Below are 15,689 nucleotides of genomic sequence, written 5' to 3'. Positions count from 1 at the left end.
CTGTCAGGTTCTTCTACTACTTCCTACTTCTTCTTCTTCTTCTTCTTCTTCTCTCTCACTACTTCTTCTTCTTCTTCTACTCTCCCTACTTCTTCTTCTTCTCTCTCACTACTTCTTCTTCTTCTTCTTCTCTCACTACTTCTTCTTCTTCTTCTTCCTCTCACTACTTCTTCTTCTTCTTCTTCTCTCACTACTTCTTCTTCTTCTTCTTCTCTCACTACTTCTTCTTCTTTCTTCTTCTTCTTCTTCTCTCACTACTTCTTCTTCTTCTTCTTCTTCTCTCACTACTTCTTCTTCTTCTTCTTCTTCTTCTTCTCTCACTACTTCTTCTTCTTCTTCTTCTTCTTCATCTCTCTTCTTCTTCTTCTTCATCTCCCTCTTCTTCTCCCTTCCCTTCTTCTTCTTCTTCTTCTTCTTCTTCTTCTTCTTCTTCTTCTTCTTCTCCCTACTTCTTCATCTTCTTCTTCTTCTTCTTCTCTCACTACTTCTTCTTCTTCTTCTTCTTCTTCTTCTTCTCTCACTACTTCTTCTTCTTCTTCTTCTTCTTCTTCTCTCTCTCTACTTCTTCTTCTTCTTCTTCACTTCTTCTTCTTCTTCTTCTTCTTCTTCTTCTCTCACTACTTCTTCTTCTTCTTCTTCTTCTTCTTCTCTCCACTACTTCTTCTTCTTCTTCTTCTTCTTCTTCTCTCACTACTTCTTCTTCTTCTTCTTCTTCTTCTTCTTCTTCTCTCACTACTTCTTCTTCTTCTTCTTCTTCTTCTTCTCTCACTACTTCTTCTTCTTCTTCTTCTTCTTCTTCTCTCACTACTTCTTCTTCTTCTTCTTCTTCTTCTTCTTCTCTCACTACTTTTCTTCTTCTTCTTCTTCTTCTTCTTCTCTCACTACTTCTTCTTCTTCTTCTTCTTCTTCTTCTCTCACTCTCTTCTTCTTCTTCTTCTTCTTCTTCTTCTCTCACTACTTCTTCTTCTTCTTCTTCTTCTTCTTCTCTCACTACTTCTTCTTCTTCTTCTTCTTCTTCTTCTCTCACTACTTCTTCTTCTTCTTCTTCTTCTTCTCTCACTACTTCTTCTTCTTCTTCTTCTTCTTCTCTCACTACTTCTTCTTCTTCTTCTTCTTCTTCTCTCTTCTTCTTCTTCTTCTTCTTCTTCTCACTACTTCTTCTTCTCTTCTACTTCTTCTTCTTCTTCTCTCTACTACTTCTTCTTCTTCTTCTTCTCTCTCTACTACTACTTCTTCTTCTTCTTCTTCTTCTCTCTTCTTCTTCTCTCTTACTACTTCTTCTTCTTCTTCTTCTTCTTCTCTCTCTTACTACTTCTTCTTCTTCTCTCTTCTACTTCTTCTTCTTCTCTCTTACTACTCTTCTTCTTCTCTCTTACTACTTCTTCTTCTTCTTCTTCTTCTTCTCTACTACTTCTCTCTTACACTTCTTCTTCTTCTTCTTCTTCTCTCTTACTACTTCTTCTTCTTCTTCTTCTCTCTTACTACTTCTTCTTCTTCTTCTTCTTCTTCTTCTTCTTCTTCTTCTTCTCTCTTCTCTCTTACTACTTCTTCTTCTTCTTCTTTCTTCCTCTCTCTTACTACTTCTTCTTCTTCTCTCTTACTACTTCTTCTTCTTCTTCTTCTTCTTACTTCTTCTTCTTCTTCTTCTTCTCTATTCTTCTTCTTCTTCTTTTCTTCTTCTTCTTCTTATTCACTACTTCTTCTTCTTCTTCTTCTTCTTCTTCTCTCACTACTTCTTCTTCTTCTTCTTCTTCTTCTTCTTTCTTCTTCTTCTTCTTCTTCTTCTTTCCTCTCACTACTTCTTCTTCTTCTTCTTCTTCTTCTTCTTCTCTCACTACTTCTTCTTCTTCTTCTTCTTCTTTCTTCTTCTCTCACTACTTCTTCTTCTTCTTCTTCTTCTTCTTCTCTCACTACTTCTTCTTCTTCTTCTTCTTCTTCTTCTCTCACTACTTCTTCTTCTTCTTCTTCTTCTTCTTCTTCTCTCACTACTTCTTCTTCTTCTTCTTCTTCTCTCACTACTTCTTCTTCTTCTTCTTCTTCTTCTCTCACTACTTCTTCTTCTTCTCTTCTTCTTCTCTCACTCTTCTTCTTCTTCTTCTTCTTCTTCTTCTTCTTCTTCTTCTTCTCTCACTACTTCTTCTTCTCTCACTACTTCTTCTTCTTCTTCTCTCTTACTACTTCTTCTTCTTCTTCTTCTTCTCTCTTACTACTTCTTCTTCCTTCTTCTTCTTCTTCTTCTTCTTCTTCTTCTTCTCTTTACTACTTCTTCTTCTTCTTCTTCTTCTTCCTCTCTCTTACTACTTCTTCTTCTTCTTCTCTTACTACTTCTTCTTCTCCTCTTACTACTTCTTCTTCTTCTTCTTCTCTCTTACTACTTCTTCTTCTTCTTCTTCTTCTCTCTTACTACTTCTCTCTTACTACTTCTTCTTCTTCTTCTTCTTCTCTCTTACTACTTCTCTCTTACTACTTCTTCTTCTTCTTCTTCTTCTTCTTCTTCTTCTTCTCTCTTACTACTTCTTCTTCTTCTTCTTCTTCTTCCTCTCTCTTACTACTTCTTCTTCTTCTCTCTTACTACTTCTTCTTCTTCTTCTTCTCTCTTACTACTTCTTCTTCTTCTTCTTCTCTCTTACTACTTCTTCTTCTTCTTCTTCTTCTCTCTTACTACTTCTCTCTTACTACTTCTTCTTCTTCTTCTTCTTCTCTCTTACTACTTCTCTCTTACTACTTCTTTCTTTCTTTCTTTCTTTCTTTCTTTCTTTCTTTCGAAATAGGGTACTTGGGTCCTGATAACAGGACCTTCTTTTCTTCTTTCTTATTATTCCTTTCTGTCTTCCTTCTTCTTTCTTTTGCCTTCCATCTTCTGTCTTCCTTATGAAAATGATGAAATGGGATACTCTGGGTCCTGATAATAACACAAGACAATAAGTCGTTGTCTCCTTTCTTCTTCATCGTTTTTTTTTTCTTCCTCCTTGTCCTTCCCCTTGTCCTTCTTCTCTTCTTCCTCCTCCTTCCTTTCTTCCTTTCTCCTTCTTCCTTTCTCCTTCTTCCTTTCTCCTTCCTTCCCCCTTGCTCCTTTCCCCCCTTGCCCCTTTCCCCCCTTGCCCCTTTCCCCCCTTGCCCCTTGCCCCCCTTGCCCCTTGCCCCCCTTGCCCCCTTCCCCCCTTGCCCCTTTCCCCCCTTGCTCCCTTGCCCCTTCCTCTTCTCTTCCTGCTAACTTCTTTGCTTCCTTCTTCCTTCTTTTCCTTCCCCTTCCCTCGTCTCCTTCTTCCCTCTTTTTTTTTTTGCTTTAAAGCTCTTGTGAGATTTTAGTGATGGATTTATATAACTTTTATACGGTAAAAATGAGAGAAATGTTTAGTTTTCAGATCTGCTTTAAACCGAAATAAATAAAAAGTCTGTATATTCCCTTTGATGCTATTTAATGAGAATCGACCCCAGGACTCCAGTAGAGATGCAATATTTAAGCGGGCGATAAAATGCTCTCCTGAGATGCCGAGTCATATATAGTCTGATGTATAATTTGATATAAACAGATATAATATCTCCCTATAGGCATTGGGCGGATTTGTTCTGCAAGGGCCCCATTGTCCGTGTCACGGCGTATTCGCGGGAAATGTTTTTGTGTGTCCCCCTCACCGTAACTCTACAGAACACAGCTGTGATAGTTCTAATTAGAGGAAAGAGCGGCGACCCCTACAAATCCTCTTCCTGGGCCCCCACCCCTCTTCTCCCCCCCCCCCTCCCCCGCTGCGACAGTTAGCTGTTGTTATGTCATCCAACCAATGCACTCCAGTGATTTTCTTCATAGGAACGCTGCAGCCTGAAATGAGGACATGAGAAATAATTAGGTACTCAGAGGCCTCCCTGGAGGAAGCTGGGCTGGAGCAGCTAAGGGAGGGCTCCGGGCTAAGTTAAGATGTTTCTGTAGTTTTTAATGGCAGAGATACGTAGATGTCTATATAGAACATATTCGGGTTGATTTACGAAAGGCAAATAGGCTGTTCACTTTCCCTTAACTTAGTAAATGAAGAGATACACTGCTGATTTCCATCATCCAATCACTTGCAAGCAAAAATGCAGTTTATTACCTTGTATGTGATTGGATATTCTTTGCAAAGTGGATTTTCTGCACATTCACATTTCCAAAGCGTTCTGCGTTTATTTTCATTCGTGTTTTTGATGCTTTTTTTAATGTGTTTTGCATTTTTGGGGATGTTGTAAAGTTGCTAGGAGGAGGACGAGTCAGTTGTGCATGTACCTTAGTTTTTCATGCATTTTTGATGCAATTTCATTGAAGCCTATAGAGCCAAAAATGCACTGTGCTGCGTGTCGTTTTCAGTGGCAGAGATATGTATATGTCTATGTAGAACATATTCGGGTTGATTTACTAAAGGCAAATAGGCTGTTCACTTTCTCTTAAAGTGTAAGTTCACCTTTTGTAAGGTGAAATTACACTGAACTTTAACTTGGTGATTGAAGGGATGCACTGCTGATTTCCATCATCCAATCACGTGCAAGCAAAAATTGTTTTTTTATTACCTTATATGCAGTGGCGGCTGGTGGGGGTGCAAACAACCCCCCCCCCCCCCCCCCGGCCACCAAGGGAGCGGCCTAGCACAACTGCCACCTACCCAGCCCCCCCCATGGTGTAAGTGCCGTACCCCCCCCCCCCCGCATGGCACTTACACCCCCCGCCACCCACTGTCCTTACCCTGGATGTGGGCGGTGAGGGCAGTGTTCAGAGCTGATGCGGCTGTCTTCAAGCGTGGTGGGCTCAGGGAAAGCTCCTCTCCTGGAGCAACTTCCGCGGTGCGTCTCCTCTATGCTCCTCCCAGCGCTAGGCCTTCAATAGGATAGCCTAACGTTTTGGTCAATCGGGAAATGGGTTTAATACCTGCTTCCTGATTGGCCGGGAGGAGGATCAGTGTTGCAACCGCAAATATTAATTCGCTGTTGCAACACACCTGGGGGTGGGCTCCAACCCAAGCCCACCCTATTTTGAAGCCTATTAAAGCCTCTGGCTCTAGTCAGGTGCTTAAAAAAAAATAAAAAATAAACCTGGCTGCTGTAATTCATGCGCCGGTGCCCTGAAAGGGGCCAGACACATGAATAGGGGGCGGCCATGGATAGATTCATGCTATGCATTAATCTATCCATTGCATATAGGTGGGTGGCGAGGCGGGGGGCATCCCTAATGGATGGGCTGCCACTGCTTATACGTGAATGGATATTCATCAAATTTTTCAGAACAATCACTTAGCCTAGGTTCACATCTGTGCATTTTTCAGTCCTGTTTTCGAAAGCGTTCTGCATATTTTTTATTTTTTTCATTTTGATGCTTCAGGAAATTGCCCCAAAAATGCGTGTACATAGTTTTTCCTGCATTTTTGATGCAATTCTATTGAAGCCTATGGAGCCAAAAATGCACCAGGCTGTGCGTAAAAAAATTAAAAAAGAAAAAAAGAAAAAAAAAATCCCTCCCAACTTTTCCAAAAAATTGCACAGGTGGTAACTGCATAGATGTGAACGGGACCCATAGGAACTAATGTTAAATGGACTGTAATGTATTTCTGCAATGCACTGAAAACGGCTAAGCTAAGGAAACTTCCCTTGAAAAGGGAGCAGCCCATTTGCCTTTCCTGAATTAACCACACCGTCTCCGTTTATGAATCTGGTTGCTGTTAATTGAGGATGAAGAGCATGAACGCCCAAACTTTCACCTGTTCGGTGGGAGCCGGATATCATAATATATAATAGTGGTGCTACTATACATGACCACTTTCAATTGCTGGTAATGAAGCTGGTGGGTGCAGACACCACTCTGTTTCCAACAACCATTCACTTACATGGCCAGGAACCCCCCGAAGGAACATGAGGGTGGGACATCCCATGTTCATGAGGACAAGGGCCTCATCCCCACAACCCTGGCCTGGTGGCTGTGGGGGTCAGCGGGTGGGGGGCTTATTGGAATCTGGAAGTTTTTTTTTTGTTTGTTTATTTTTTTTAACATTTTGTCTCCGGTTGACTTGAGTGGGGTTCGAATTCGGCACTCAAACTTTACTCTTTTGTTTATTGAACCTGCCTTGAACCTCAACTCAGTTGTATTCTGCTCATTCTTAGAAGCAAATTTAGCATATTCACTGTAACACAGACTTGAAATTTCAAACTTGAATGGTGAAAAAAGAAAAAGACGTTTTCACAGGACAAGCTTCTGGCTGCCGTAGTTTCCACAGAAGTCTGAGTCAACGTTCTGAACAATGTTTGCTGGATGAGATTACTAGGTTACGGACTGGTTGCATTTGTTCCCCGGATTTCCTTTTTTAAAGGAAAATTACATGGGGAACTATTTTCAACATGTAGCTTAAAAGCTAAACTCTGGAGGGGAAATTTCAAAACTACCTTTGCAATGGGGATCTCTCCCTTCCACATGCACACTGCAGGTATGAGGACTTGGTTTTGTCTAGGATACCATTTAAACCCAGTCTAAATGTTGGTGATCTCCTAAATGTTTCCGGACGCTGACCCCCATGCTCTCCTTTCTTTTCTTTTTTTATTCTAGAACCGTTGCTGGTCAGTCCTGCGAAGTTACGAAGACTTCCAAGACTTGGACTCCAATCTTCACCGCTGCATATTCGACCGACGCTTCTCTCAGCTGCTGGAACTGCCCCCTCGTCGGGAACTACCCTCCCATGGGCAGGTTAGAGATGCATAATATCGAAGCCAGGCTGCTTCCATGCAGCAGTGTTTGAAAGCATTGATGACGTGCATAGGCGTGCGCACAGGGTGTACCAGGTGTGCCCGGGCACACCCTAATCACCTTGTGCAGTGCAGATTGCCCCTACTGCCCTGACTCAATCCTGCACCCCCCCCCCCCCCCCCCCCAGGACCTCCGGCTTCATTCTTTTTCTCTCCCAAAGGCTGATATGCTTCTGGCACACACAGGGAAGTTTTAAAAGGAGTGGAGGAAGGGGCCGGTAAATATATAATTTACCGTCCCCTTCCCTTTGTGAATGAACACAGTAAGTGATTGGTACCATGTGTTTGAGCTTTGGATTGCACACCCTAATGCAGTAGGCTGCGTAGGCACCTATGAGGACGTGCAAGGTGCAGCTATCTATCGTCTTAACTTCACCGGTCCATCGGTGAAGGATGATACGGTCATCCATGGCTTAATGCTCTTTGCCATTGTAAAAGGGAGACTTTATATATATATATATATATATATATATATATATATATATATATATACACATTTTTTTTAAATCAACTTCATTTTAGTTTTTTTGTGACCCTTTTGTAAAAATTCAGAAGCCTCAGTTTATTTATTTATTTTTTTTCTAGCTCCTGGCCCCACTACTCTCCCGCTATCTGAAGGCTCTCTCTGGAATTGTGGACAGCAACATTAACTGTGGCCCCATACTGAACTGGATGGAGGTAAGATGCGGAAGATGTAGTCCACAACAGGGCTATTAACGTTTGGCAGGTTCCATTCTCATTTAGACAGAAATTGTTGGGAAAGTGTCACCAGAACAGAAGGGGGGTGTTAAATCTTCCAATGGGGACACATATGTTATAGAGATTTGCTCTCACATTTTGTTGTCTCTGGAACAGGAAATTAAGGTAAATTTGGTCGGGGGGACATAAATCGGGCTCCATCAAGAGGTGTAAAAGACTAAAAGTCTTCAGTGAAGACTGGGAAGATATTTCTCCAAAGGCAAGGATCAAGAGCTTTGTTGGCCATCATTGAAAAGCTTCACTCCTCCTCAATCATTTAAAACTCTTGTGCCTCATAGAGTGCAGACTGGAATGCCTAGAAGCTTGGGTACTAAGTATCTACTGGAGAAGACAATATATGTGGGGAGCGTGGAAACCTTTTTTGGAAAAGGGTACAGTTTGGGATGTGCATCCAACAATATATTGAGATGGCTTTTGTTAGGATGGGGGTCAGGGGGTTATGCGCAGTGTGTTTTTCAAAAAAAATCAAACCACAAAGAGAACCAAATGGACCTTTTTCAAGGGGATGATACTTATGAATTTAACATAAGATTTCTCAGTGGGTCCAACTGAGGACATTATGGGGGACTAATAATTTCTATGGAAAACGTTATGGCTAAAAGTTTGTGGATCCCTGACTATCACGCCTACCTCTATGGCTAAATGTATGTGGATCACCCAAAATGGAGTTCAGGTGTTTCCAGTGAAGGATCCTATCAATACTACAACATACAAAGACATTGTAGACAATTGTGCTCCCTCAGGCTTTTGGTAACCGCTTGGTGAAGACCCTTTTCGGTTCCACCATGACCGTGCCTCTGTGTGCAAAGCCAGCTCCATAAAGACATGGTGTGACCAGTTCGATGTGGAGGAACTGGAGTCTCCTGCACAGAGCCCTGACCTGAACCCTACCAAACATCTTTTGGATGAATTGGAATGAGTCAGGTCTTCTCAACAAACATCTCCATAAAGACATGGTTGGACCAGATTGATGTGGAGGAATTCAAGAGTCCTGCACAGAGCCCTGACCTCAACCCTACCGAATAGCTTTGGGATGAATTGGAATGAGTCGGGTCTTCTCAACAAACATCTCCATAAAGACATGGTTGGACCGGATTGATGTGGAGGAATTCAAGTGTCTTGCACAGAGCCCTGACCTCAACCCTACCGAAAAGCTTTGGGATGAATTGGAATGAGTCAGGTCTTCTCAACAAACATCTCCATAAAGACATGGTTGGACCAGATTGGTGTGGAGGAATTCAAGTGTCCTGCACAGAATCCTGACTTCAACCCTACCGAACACCTTTGGGATGAATTGGAATGAGTCAGGTCTTCTCAACAAACCTCTCCATAAAGACATGGTTGGACCAGATTGGTGTGGAGGAATTCAAGTGTCTTGCACAGAGCCTTGACCTCAACCCTACCGAACACCTTTGGGATGAACTGGAACACTGATTGCGAGCCAAGTCTTCCCAATAAAGTGGAGTATGTTCTAGCCACAAATGGAGGGGAAAGAGGCAACTCCATCTTCACTGTCCAACATCCCATTCCCAAAAAGGATGTTGAAATTCCATTGGGAATTGAATCTCCAACCAGATCATATAGGTGTGATGGCTATGAGCTAAGAGTTGATTTGATTGAGCCCTACTGAACACAACTGGAACGCCGATTGTGACCTAGGTCTTCTCATCTAACATCGGTACCTGACCTCACAAATGATCACAAATGTCCACAGACATCCTCCAAAATCTTGTGGAAATCTTCCCAGAAGAGTTGAGTATGTTATAGCCTCAAAGAGGGCAACTCTATATTATTCCCCATGGTTTTGGAATGGGATGTCCACCAAGCTCATATAAGTGTAATTGTCAGGTGGCCACCAACTTTTAGCCATATATATGTATACCTTTGCCTTTGTTAAATACAACGTACTCCAAGTAGATGATTTTTGTTTTTACGAATCTTTCTTTTCTCTCCAGATTGATAATCACGGTAATCGCCTACTTGTCAACGAAGAGGCGTCCATCAACGTCCCGGCCATTGGCGCGGCTCACGTTATTAAGCGATACACTGCACAAGCCCCGGATGAGCTGTCTTTTGAGGTAAGCTCAATGCTTTCCGGATGTTTTGGGTGTAATGAAGAATGTTTTGGTGGTCTGGATCGTATTAGTGGGCTAGAACCAGGGAAGGCAAAATATAAGCAGATTAAGCTTCGGCTTCGAACATGAGTTCTGATTTCTGCGTAAACCCAGCCTTGACTCGTTCCCTTTTTTTAATGGACTTCCAGCCAAAAAATGTTTTTTTTTTTTTGGGGGGGGGGGGTCAGGGCCATCTTTAATATTGATTGGACCCTGGGCAAAATTATTTTGGGGCCCCTCCATGCAATTTCCCTCTCCACCTACTCTGGGACATACAATAAATAGCAACTTGACTTAAAATCTGTTTTCCGTATCAGATCAGGCAGCGATTGCGATTGGTTGCCAGCAGTTACAGCATATCATTACTGCTTACTGACTGGTTGCTAGAGGTTACAGCACACATTACAGCTCACTGATTAGCTGCTAGAGGTTACAGCACACATTACAGCTCACTGATTAGCTGCTAGAGGTTACAGCACATCACCTCCTCACAGCAGGGGAGCATGATATACATAGGAATGCCGCCTTTATTTACATATCAATGCCACCAGCCGCAGCTATTTACTCAGCATTGTCACCGCTATTTACATATGAATGTTGGTTATTTACATGTAAATACAGGGTCTGCAGGTGAGTCATTTGTATACAACAATAAGGCAGAGCTGGGCAGCCTTAGTAGCAGCACTTCACACTGAGATATCAGGACACAGCGCAGGAATAAAACTTCAAGGGACAAGAAAATTTAAACCTGGATAGTTGGCAAGTATGAGGCAGCTGTTTTGGGCCCCACAACAATGACAGGGCCCAGGGCAGCTGCCCCTTTTGCCCTGCCTTAAAGACGGCCCTGGGGGGGGGGTACACATTAGGATCCCTATTTAGGTTTTTATTGCGAGATCCCCTTTTACTTCCTGTCCTGTCCATGTTGGGGTTTGCCTTGGCGATCTGTCTCGGAGACTGGAAGTGGTGATGCATCTCCTTAATGGGGAAACGGGCAGCTATAAAATGTGTTTAACCCTTAAAATCTGGAACCTTAAAATTTTTTGCCTGGAGTTGCTCTTTCGCCTTGTATCGGGAGGGCTCGTGAGAATTGTATTTGCCCACATTTGACACCCTCTTAGCCGGGGGGGGGGGGGGAAGGGGGACCAGAGCCTTGTGTGCAGTCTAGTGGACGGAGTCCAGGAATAAATAGGAGCAGACACTGTCATGTCTGTGTGTGCGGCGGCGGCACAGCTCATTATTAATCACAATCTGCGTCCGCAATCTGTCTGCTCAGCAATGGTGGATAGTATCTGCAGGATGTGGTGGAGCCCAAGGGATTGTGCCAGTGTAGATAATGCAAGTAGCATCCTATAACGAAATCTCTGTTTCACCATATAGTAAAGGAGCCCTGACCTAAAATTAAAAGTTTTGCACCATTATAAAGCAGAACTATAGTGCATCTGAGCACCACAAACCAAAAATGATATTTCTCATTCATTCATTGACAGTCATCATTCAGAACCAAAGGGTTATATCGCCCCCTACAGGAGTAGGACACTAGGAAAAAGAAGACTTGGACAAAGAAGACATCACCTAGGACAGTGATGGAGAACCTTGGCACCCCAGATGTTTTGGAACTACATTTCCCATGATGCTCAACTACACTGCAGAGTGTGTGAGCATCATGGGAAATGTAGTTCCAAAACATCTGGAGTGCCAAGGTTCGCCATCACTGACCTAGGACCAGGGGCGGACTGACCATTGGGGCACTCGGGCACTGCCCGAGGGCCCCATGTCACTAGGGAGCCCCATCAGGGTTGCCAGCCTCAATAAAACCAGGGACAGTATGTAAAAATCTGTGATTTAAAAAAAAAAATCCCAAGATTATAGCTGCCATGCCTCTCCAGAACCTTTTCAGTGTGTGTATGTGTATTCTGTGTGTATACTGTTTGTCTGTGTGTGTATCCTGTATGTATGTGTGTATGTGTGTGTGTGTACTGTGTGGCCCCATAATCTCCTATTGCCTGGGGGCCCTATGAGTTGTCAGTCCGCCTCTGCCTAGGACTGCCCATGATGTACACCACCCTCTCTGCTATAGGCCTGGTGGGGGGGGGGGGGGGGGGTAAGCAGGGGATGGGATGATCGGTGGCTGGAGAATTATTTATATATATATATATATATATATATATATATATATATATATATATATATATATATATATATATAAAATTTTACATGAAAATTTACTTTGCTGTTCAGGTTGCCCGGGCCCCCCTGCTGGTCAGGCCCGGTACAGCAGGGCCAGTTGTACTGGCCTATCAGCGGCCCTGCTAGCAAGGCTGCATTGATGGGCGCTGGTGAAGGCTGCATTGATGGGGGCGCTGGTGAAGGCTGCATTGATGGGGGCGTTGGTGAAGGCTGCATTGATGGGCGCTGGTGAAGGCTGCATTGATGGGCGCTGGTGAAGGCTGCATTGATGGGCGCTGGTGAAGGCTGCATTGATGGGCGCTGGTGAAGGCTGCATTGATGGGCGCTGGTGAAGGCTGCATTGATGGGCGCTGGTGAGGCTGCATTAAAGGGCGCTGGTAGGCTGCGCTGGTAGGCTGCATTAAATGGGCGCTGGTGGGTTGCATTTGATGGGCGCTTCATTAAAAAGGTAGGGTATACATGGCAAAGAGGTGGAGCCAGGGGGGGGGGCGGCAAAACAAGGCTTCCTAGCACCAGCCCTGTGCGGGTTCTCCCTGGGGGTGGTTGCTCCCTCTGGGGTTCTCCTCCACATCCCCTTCCCCGGGTGAGGCCCGAGCCTCTGGCTTAGGTGCTTTGGACACTGTAAGACAGAAATCGGTCTTACCATTTACAGTTGACCTTTAGGTTATTCCAGTGCTTTGATTGCATGTTGTTCATCTCATCCTATATTGTTTTTGTTTTTACTGATTCTCTCTCTCTCTCTCTCTCTCTCTCTCTCTCTCTCTCTTTCTCTCTCTCTCTCCTCCCCCCCCCCCCCCTGTACAGTGCCTACAAGTAGTATTCAACCCCCTGCAGGTTTACACATTCGGAATTAACTTGGCATTGTGACATTTGGACTGTAGATCAGCCTGGAAGTGTGAAATGCACTGCAGCAAAAAAGAATGTTATTTCTTTGTTTAATTTTTTTTAAATAGTGAAAAGTTTATTCAGAGGGTCAATTATTATTCAATTCAACAGAATTCTGTTTGGTTCCCCTAAAGTATTAAGAAGTAGTTCAGGCACAAAGAACAACGAGCTTCACATGTTTGGATTAATTATCTGTTTTTCCAGCCTTTTCTGACTATTTAAGACCCTCCCCAAACTTGTGAACAGCACTCATACATGGTCAACATGGGAAAGACAAAGGAGCATTCCAAGGCCATCAGAGACAAGATCGTGGAGGGTCACAAGGCTGGCAAGGGGTACAAAACCCTTTCCAAGGAGTTGGGCCTACCTGTCTCCACTGTTGGGAGCATCATCCGGAAGTGGAAGGCTTATGGAACTACTGTTAGCCTTCCACGGGCTGGACAGCCTTTGAAAGTTTCCTCCCGTGCCGAGGCCAGGCTTGTCCGAAGAGTCAAGGCTAACCCAAGGACAACAAGGAAGGAGCTCCGGGAAGATCTCATGGCAGTGGGGACATTGGTTTCAGTCAATACCATAAGTAACGTACTCCACCGCAATGGTCTCCGTTCCAGACGAGCCCGTAAGGTACCTTTACTTTCAAAGCGTCATGTCAAGGCTCGTCTACAGTTTGCTCATGATCACTTGGAGGACTCTGAGACAGACTGGTTCAAGGTTCTCTGGTCTGATGAGACCAAGATCGAGATCTTTGGTGCCAACCACACACGTGACGTTTGGAGACTGGATGGCACTGCATACGACCCAAAGAATACCATCCCTACAGTCAAGCATGGTGGTGGCAGCATCATGCTGTGCGGCTGCTTCTCAGCCAAGGGGCCTGGCCATCTGGTCCGCATCCATGGGAAGATGGATAGCACGGCCTACCTGGAGATTTTGGCCAAGAACCTCCGCTCCTCCATCAAGGACCTTAAGATGGGTCGTCATTTCATCTTCCAACAAGACAACGACCCAAAGCACACAGCCAAGAAAACCAAGGCCTGGTTCAAGAGGGAAAAAATCAAGGTGTTGCAGTGGCCTAGTCAGTCTCCTGACCTTAACCCAATTGAAAACTTGTGGAAGGAGCTCAAGATTAAAGTCCACATGAGACACCCAAAGAACCTAGATAACTTGGAGAAGATCTGCATGGAGGAGTGGGCCAAGATAACTCCAGAGACCTGTGCCGGCCTGATCAGGTCTTATAAAAGACGATTATTAGCTGTAATTGCAAACAAGGGTTATTCCACAAAATATTAAACCTAGGGGTTGAATAATAATTGACCCACACTTTTATGTTTAAAATTTATTAAAATTTAACTGAGCAACATAACTTTTTGGTTTGTAAGATTTATGCATCTGTTAATAAATCCTGCTCTTGTTTAAAGTTTGAAGGCTCTAACTTATTTGCATCTTATCAAACCTGCTAAATCTGCAGGGGGTTGAATACTACTTGTAGTCACTGTATATATTTTTATGCATACACACACATATATATATATATAAATAAAAATTTACACACATGTATATAGTGTGTGTAATAAAAAAATATATAATATATTTACACACACAGTTTATATATACATATGATATATAAATGTGTAAAAAAAAAATAAAAAAAAAAATATATATATATATATAATGAATAAAAAATCTGACCTTTTGTCAGCACCCTTAGCAGTGCTTTAGTTGCTTCCAACCTTTGCATCTAGTAATTTTTTCCCTGATTTTTTTTTCTACAGGTGGGAGACATTGTGTCGGTGATCGACATGCCCCCACGGGAGGACACCAGCTGGTGGAGGGGAAAACATGGCTTTCAGGTAAGGAGACTGGAGTCCAACCGCTGTACAGGTAGTGGTTGGGCCAATCAGAAAATAGCATGAAACATTTTTTCCCTTTTAGTCCCTTGTCTAGGTCACACTCCCATAGCAATTCCCTTCCTTCTTTTGTGTAGGATTAAGGGTCTGGGGATTCTAAGGAAAAGGAGAGGGGGAAAAAATGTATAAATAATAATTTATTTTTTTCATTATTATCCTTAATTATATTATGTTTTTTATATTATTTTATTTTTCTAACATAACTATATTATAATTTCTTTTTTCGCTATTATTTTTAATTATATTATGTTTTTTATATTTAAGCCCCCCCACAAAAAAAATATATATATATAATTTTATTTTTTAATTACCATTCTTCTTAATTATATTACATTATATATATTTAAATGTGCCCCCCCCCCACAAAAAATAAATAAATAAATATATATATATATATATATATATATATATATATATATATATATATATATATATATATATATATACATATATATATATATATATATATATATATACATATATATCTGTGTCTGTCTCTCTATCTATATATATATATATATATAGAAAATGGAGAGATCTATATAAATTATTTAATTTTTTGGGTGTGTAGGGGGAGGGGAGACATTTAAATATGTAGACTGTAATATAATTAAGAATAATAGTAATTAAAAAAAATTATATATATTTTTTTGTGTGTGTGAGGTGGACACTTAAATATAGAAAACATAATATAATTAAGAATAATAATAATAATGGAAAAAAAGAAATATATATATATATATATATATATATATATATATATATATATATATATATATATATATATATATATATATATATATATATATTATGTTAAAATATATATATATATATATCTATCTCCCACTTTTATATTTGTCGTGCCCCTCCTAAACCTCAGTTTTAACTCTCTGCTTGTCTTCCTAGGTGGGATTCTTCCCCAGCGAGTGCGTCCAGCTGATCACAGATAGCAAGAGCCCGTCGCCGGCAGCAGATACCACTGGTGAGGGTCCCCGCCCATGGTGCGGGTCTGGTCATTGATGTGTCAGGATCCATACTGTTCTCATTAAGCCATGCAGGGCTGCGTGTGCCACTGTTGTGCCGG

General features: G+C 42.2%; 1 protein-coding gene across 1 annotated transcript in view; it reads left to right on the top strand.

Moving 5' to 3' along the window:
* Positions 1–6,559: 6,559 nt before the first annotated feature.
* The window catches only part of ARHGAP33 (Rho GTPase activating protein 33), a gene marked incomplete at its 5' end in the record, with an annotated part of 52,504 nt that continues 43,374 nt past the window's right edge, over positions 6,560–15,689 (top strand). Inside the window, 5 exon segments of the mRNA XM_077456386.1 lie at positions 6,560–6,697; positions 7,342–7,434; positions 9,471–9,593; positions 14,471–14,548; positions 15,512–15,587. Of these exon segments, the coding sequence (XP_077312512.1) occupies positions 6,560–6,697; positions 7,342–7,434; positions 9,471–9,593; positions 14,471–14,548; positions 15,512–15,587 (508 nt within the window).

Source organism: Lithobates pipiens, unplaced genomic scaffold (assembly GCF_037356315.1).
Source record: "Lithobates pipiens isolate NorthernLeopardFrog02 unplaced genomic scaffold, aLitPip1_a1.2 Scaffold_27, whole genome shotgun sequence".
Classification (NCBI taxonomy): Eukaryota; Metazoa; Chordata; class Amphibia; order Anura; family Ranidae; genus Lithobates; species Lithobates pipiens.
The sequence above is the reverse complement of the archived record's forward strand: the minus strand, read 5'-3'. Positions and strand labels throughout refer to the sequence as shown.